Genomic DNA, 6,138 nt, shown 5'->3' with positions numbered 1-6,138 from the left:
CTTAACAATGCCCTCCCCAGGCCCCAAAATAGCCTCTGAGCCTAGCCAATGTCCTTTTATGGCCTTGTCCCTATTGTGTACTGTGGGGGTGGGACTGGGGTCATGACACAACCAGGCAGGATAAAGGGCTGGGTGCTAGAGGCTCACCTACCATCTTCTTTACACTTACTGTCCACAACTCTCTCTGTACTTATAGCCTCATGGCCCCCAAAAAGCCAGAGCCCAAGAAGGACGATGCCAAGGCGGGCTCCAAGGCAGCTCCAGCTCCTGCTCCCGCTCCAGCTCCAGCTCCTGCACCTGCGCCCGAGCCCCCCAAGGAGGTGGCATTTGATGCCTCCAAGATCAAGGTGAGTGTAGGAGCTGGGTTGTAACAGGAAAGGAAGGGTGGCTGAATAGACCCCAGAGTGGACCTACCTAGCCACAGATCAGGCTCCAGAAAGTGAGCACTGAGTCAGAGGTTAGACAAGCCCTGGGGGTTCAGGCCTCAGGAGGGCTGCCGCGGGACGGATAGTGGTCAGACATCTGACAGGACTCCCCATGGTACTCCTAGAGCCTAATGTACTAGTAAGGGTAGAATCTGGGCTAGGGTTTGAAAGGAGTGTCTTTGGAGGGGTTCTGAAAACTGACTCTCCCTTACCCTTCTCCCCAGACCTCTCGCATCCTGGGGAGTGTGAGAATCACCTATCCTCTCCCCTACACCTCTTCAGCTGAGCAGAGACCTTCCTTGTCTGGCTGAGGTGTTCCAAGTCCGTGCAAGTTCCTCAGATTGGGGGCGGGGGAGGAAGAGGATGCAGAGCCCCTGCCCAGGCTGGCTGACACTCACCCTGCCCAGGTCGTTCAGCGTCAGAGTTGGCAGAGTCCTCCTGGACCTCAGCTTTCAGTGGGGACATTGAGGCACAGGCTGGTAGGGATTTGCAGAAGGTCACTCAGGGAGCTGGTTTTGGAGCTGTGACTAGTGGCCCCTGGAGCCCATTCCTGCCTGAGAAATCTATCCCAGAGTCTAAACTTGGAGGACAAGCCATGACTCCTACCTGGGGCATCTACATAGCAGCACGTACCCTGTGTCCTGCCTGTTCCTGTTCTTGGCTGTGTCCACTGGCCACAGCTACCCTGGCTGCCCCTGAGGGGCCCCGTGTGGTCCTCCTCCACCCCTGCCCACCTAGAAAGACCTACACCCCATGTGCACAGACCCCCTTCTATTCATGACTTCTTCTAGGAGGCACCTACATGGACTTGAATCCCAACTCTGCTCCATCTCAGTTGTCTAGCCCCTTTGCTTCTCCATCTCTTGGTTTCCTCAGCTGTGAAATAGGATGATAAGCCTCACTCTCAGAACGCTGAGAACTATTCATGGAAGGTGCTCCCTAGAATTAGCTCCCTCCCCACCAGCCCCCAGGCCCTGGCTGGCATCCTGTATGCAGGCCCCTGGTGAGGGGCACACCACACCAGCGGCCCATGGTGGCTTTGCCCAGTCTTGCCCAGGCTGAGATTGACTCAGAGTCCCCTCTGGGCACAGGTTCCTCCTGTGCCCCCCACCCCCCATGGGGCTGGCAGGTGAAGGGGCAGGGAGGCCTTGCCAGGGGAAACCTAATCTCAATAGTTTTCCTAGTAGAGAGCTCTCAGGGAACCAGAAATGACACCTTGTTCTTGCCAACACTGGTTTGAGCCAGAGGTCCAGGAGGGATAACCATGCAGGGTGACAGAGGCAGGGTGTCCCTCCTCATTGGTGTGCACCATGGAGATTGGTGGGGCTCCCAGAGAGCAGCAGTGAGAGTGGTGCTAGTCATGCCCCCTCCCCCAGGCTCCTTTCCCTTGTGTGACTTTGACCTTGGGGAGAATGACTGCAGTGATAAAAATAGACTTGGTATCCAGTGAGGAGGGGGACACCCAGTTCCAGGAGGCCTATTGGCCCTGGGTTGGCCCTGATGTGGCCTCAGCAAGCATCAGTGGTATTACCCTAGTCCCATGCTGTGCTGGCACTGGAGCTGTGCTGGAACCCAGGGACTGGATGGTGGGGACGGTGAGACTCAGTCACAGGTAGTCCTGCTACCTGTGATGGTGCCCAACCCAGAGGGGCCTGGGGACTCTGTGAGGGACAGAGACATGTGGACACATGCAGACACATACACAGGCATAGACATGTGTGCACATGCACACATTTGTACATATAACACACACACAAGTGCCAATGGACACATCTTCTGCAGACATGCTGCCATACTGACAAAGGCCTCTGGCCTGTACCCTCACCCTTGCTTTTCCTGCCACCCCAAGGCCTCTGTCTCATGGGATGCCTAAGCCTGCCTGGGTTATGTCCTGTGGCTTCAGTCACATCTTTCTAGAAATAGGGCCACAGGTAACACTTTCCCTGGGCTGGGGACTTGAGGCTCCAGGTTTCCCTCCTCACTGTCACCCCCAGCACCCAGCTATATACACATCATGCCCCAGGCACATGTAGACCAAGGCCCTAAATCAAGTCAGAGGGTACTGGGAAGGTAAGGAGGCAGGAAGGTGTCAAGGTGGACAGCAGGAGGCCCTGGGGGGAGGTGGAGGCTGTAATGCTGGGATGGGGACAAACTGGGGCAATCAAAGGGCTGGAGCTTGGGCTGGTCATGGAGTGCCAGGAGGATCAGACCCCACCTTTTGAGCTTGACACTCACTCATAGTCTCTTGTGGTCTCCTTTCAGATCGAGTTCACACCAGAGCAGATTGAAGGTGAGCAAGGGTGCAGTGGGTAGGTCAGAGGTCTTCTGTCTGAGGTCCTGCCCGTGGTGTGGGTGAGTGGGTCTGGGCTCACTCTGGGAGTATCTACAGCTCACTGCCTTCTCCTGGCAGAATTCAAGGAAGCTTTCATGTTGTATGACCGCACGCCCAAGAGTGAGATGAAGATCACGTATGGACAGTGTGGGGACGTCCTACGGGCGCTGGGCCAGAACCCTACTCAGGCTGAAGTGCTCCGTGTCCTGGGGAAGCCAAAGCAGGAAGGTGAGTCCACCCTGCCTGAGATTCCCCATATAGTTAGTCCTGGGGAGACTTCCATCAGTGGTGGAGCAACCCCTAAAACTCTTCACTGTGTCCTTCCTGCATCCTCCCATTATCTGGATGAAGACACAGAGCCTGGTCTCAGAGCAAAGGGCTCTATAAACTGCATCTCTAGGTAGACTGTAAGGTGCATTGGGATTATACAGTGTTTTGTAATGGCACACTGTATAAGGGGCCACAGCTTCTCATCATAAAGCACGTGGGTAGGGTGTGCCTGTCCTGTCCCTCAGGGCTGGAACTCAGGACACTCTTTCTGCAGAGCTCAACACCAAGATGATGGACTTTGACACGTTCCTGCCCATGCTGCAGCACATCGCCAAAAACAAGGACACAGGCACCTATGAGGACTTCGTGGAGGGGCTGCGCGTCTTTGACAAGGAGGGCAACGGCACTGTCATGGGTGCTGAGCTCCGCCACGTGCTGGCCACGCTGGGTGAGGGTGGCCTTCCTGATTCCTACCCCCACCCATTCCTGCTTCCAGAAGGAGAAACCTCTCTGCCATCCATCAGGCCAGGGTCTCAGCTGTGAAATGGAGAGAGAGACAGTTACAGTGCCTCAGTGGCAGGCAACAGTGATGTCATCTAGGTGGGGAAGAAAGAAAACGAATTGGTGCAGCTTACAGAACAGAAGGGGGATAGGAACAGGTCTGAAGTGAGGGCAGACATCCAGAGGACCAACTCAGACCCAGAGTGAGATTCCAGGTCATGGCATCTGAGTGGTCACATGGGCTGCCTGCCTGCCTCTTGGAGGGCGTGGACAGAGCATCCTGACCCTCTGTGGCCGTGTCCACCTCCCACCCTCACCGCCATTGTCAGGTGTCTGACCAGTGGTGCCCCTTCTCAAAATGACTTTTTTTCCTGCAGCAAGTGCTTATTGAATGTCTACTGTGTGTACAGTCCTGTGCTGGTCTTGGGAGTTGTGTGTGTGTGTGTGTGTGTGTGTAGGGGTGACAGCACAAAGCACAGAGGCAGAGAAGCACCTGATTTGTTTGGGGAGCAGCTGGAGGTGCTTCTAGTTCACTCCACGACTACTCCCCTGGGTTCCCAGCTCCACCCCATGGGACCTTCTTCTGGCCTCAGAGGGCTGCCCTGAGAGACTGCCTCTAGAGAGGTGAGAGCCTAGACTCCTCCAGTTTAGTAGCGACAGAGAACAGTATGCAATGGTGACTTGGACACCAAAGTGGCACTGTGACAGACAGAGCCCAGGCTTGGTGGAGGCAACAAGTGGTACCCCACATTCAGCTCCTCTTGTCACCCACTTTCCTTGCCTTGGACATGGGGGAGATGGCCAAGTCTCGTGTGTAACAATGGCTGTGCCAGTGTGAAGTGTGGGAATACTGGAGAGGCATGAATGCTTCCACTGACATCCAGAGAGTATCAATGGACCCCTCACCCCATTGTACCTCCAGATGGGGCTGACTGAGTCTCCTGTTCTTGCTAGGTGAGAGGCTGACAGAAGAGGAGGTGGAAAAGTTGATGGCAGGGCAAGAGGATACCAATGGCTGCATCAACTATGAAGGTGGGTCTGGCAGGGTCTTCTGGGGAGGGAGCACTGAAACCCCAAGCTCCTACCTTTCTATCTCAGTGTGGGGCTCCTGTCGCTCACTCTTTCCACTCACTCTTCCCTTCTTTCCAGCCTTTGTGAAGCACATCATGGCCAGCTGAGCGTCTCACCCAGGTGAAACCCCTCCCTTCCAAGCCCTCTGCTGATAGTTACTCCGTCTCCGCTGATCCCAGCCCTTCTGTCCCGCTCTGTCCTCCAAATCCCTCATCTCCACCAAGTCTAGCTCTTGGTTGACATTCTGCTGCCTTGGTTAGCCCCTCCTCTGTAACCTGTGGCTGCTTTTGCTCTCAGGGAGCCCAGGGGGAAGCCATGCTGGGAACATCTCATCTCCCATTCATGATGCTGAGCCAGGGGCCTGAAGTTGTGGGAAGGAGGGGAGCGCACGGAGACTCCTACACAAGCCCTGAGACCTCTCTGCATAGCCACCATCTCTTGCCCTACTGGGCTGCTGTTATGTGACTGCATCTCTGTCCCACTCCATGGGCCTCATGAATAAATGGCTTCCTCCCTTCTTTCTTCCCTCTCCCTCCCTCTCTTTCTTCCTCCCTTCCTCTTTCCCTCACTTTTGCCCAACCCTCTTACCTCCCAGAGACCACAGCTGTGCCGTGGCCACCTAACCCAAGGGGTACCACAGTGCCCAAGAGCACTGCCTGAGCTCTCATTCCATGTCAGCACTTAGGGACTCATGGGGCATTGGCCCAGAGCCACTTGGGTCATGAGTGGGGAAACTGGGGACCTAGCAGGGAATGGCCTCACCTAAGTCACACTGGGAAAGGATGGCAGGGCAGGCGCTAATCCCACTCCAGGCTAAAAGAACTGAAGGGGGCTTAGACCCCTGCCCTGAGTCAGATGGGGAGACAGGGGCATGTCTGTCTTCACTGTGACTCTCGATCAGAAGCTGAGGCCTTGCTGGGACCATATCTGGGGTCCTCCCAATGGGTTCTTCAGCCTGGGCTTCTCAGCAGAAGCCTAGAGTGCAATCCTTGCAGTGTCGGATGGCACATACATCCTGCCCCATTCCCCACACCCTGCTCTGGACCAACGCCCCTTCCCTAGAGCCTTGGAGTTCATTGAAGAGAGTGAAAGGAGGTTTCACAAAAGTTTGATAAGAAGAGAGGGCAATACCTGCAGAAAGGCTGGGGAGCCCTAGTGGCAGGGGATGGAGGTGGGATGGAGGTCTCAGGGTAGGGAGGAGGCCACATAGGCCAGGAGGCCCCAGAGGTCAGGGTGGCCTCACTGGGGTGCATTTCCATGACTCATGAGGATGGACATGTGTTTCATGAGTTGGGTATGTTAGTGTGCCAGAGAGAGTTTGAAGGCGTGTATAGCTTACCCTGCCTGAGGGTGTTAATGTGTGTGTGGAATGTGTGAGTGTGTGTGTGTGTGTCAGGTGTGTTTGTGTGCGACAGTGTATATGTGAGTGTGTGTGCAGGGGTCTGTCGCACCTTCCTTTCATTCCCTCGGCATTTATAGAGCACCTACTGTGTTCTAGGTGCTGAGGTCACTGCAGTGGAGAGAGCAGTAAAAACTTCT

The 6,138-nt window shown here is 55.4% G+C and overlaps 1 protein-coding gene across 1 annotated transcript; it reads left to right on the top strand.

The window, feature by feature from the left end:
- The first annotated feature begins 200 nt into the window (after positions 1-200).
- Positions 201-4,706, top strand: MYL3 (myosin light chain 3). The gene is made up of 6 exons (XM_007951748.2): positions 201-347; positions 2,688-2,715; positions 2,836-2,985; positions 3,302-3,475; positions 4,483-4,560; positions 4,678-4,706. Exons 1-6 carry the CDS (start codon positions 201-203, stop codon positions 4,704-4,706), a joined length of 606 nt encoding a protein of 201 aa, XP_007949939.1.
- Positions 4,707-6,138: the final 1,432 nt, after the last annotated feature.

Source organism: Orycteropus afer, unplaced genomic scaffold, assembly GCF_000298275.1.
Source record: "Orycteropus afer afer isolate SDZICR_OR568_19922 unplaced genomic scaffold, OryAfe1.0 scaffold00311, whole genome shotgun sequence".
NCBI classification, from domain to species: Eukaryota; Metazoa; Chordata; class Mammalia; order Tubulidentata; family Orycteropodidae; genus Orycteropus; species Orycteropus afer.
Note: the sequence above shows the minus strand (reverse complement) of the source record. Positions and strands in the feature narration are given on the sequence as shown.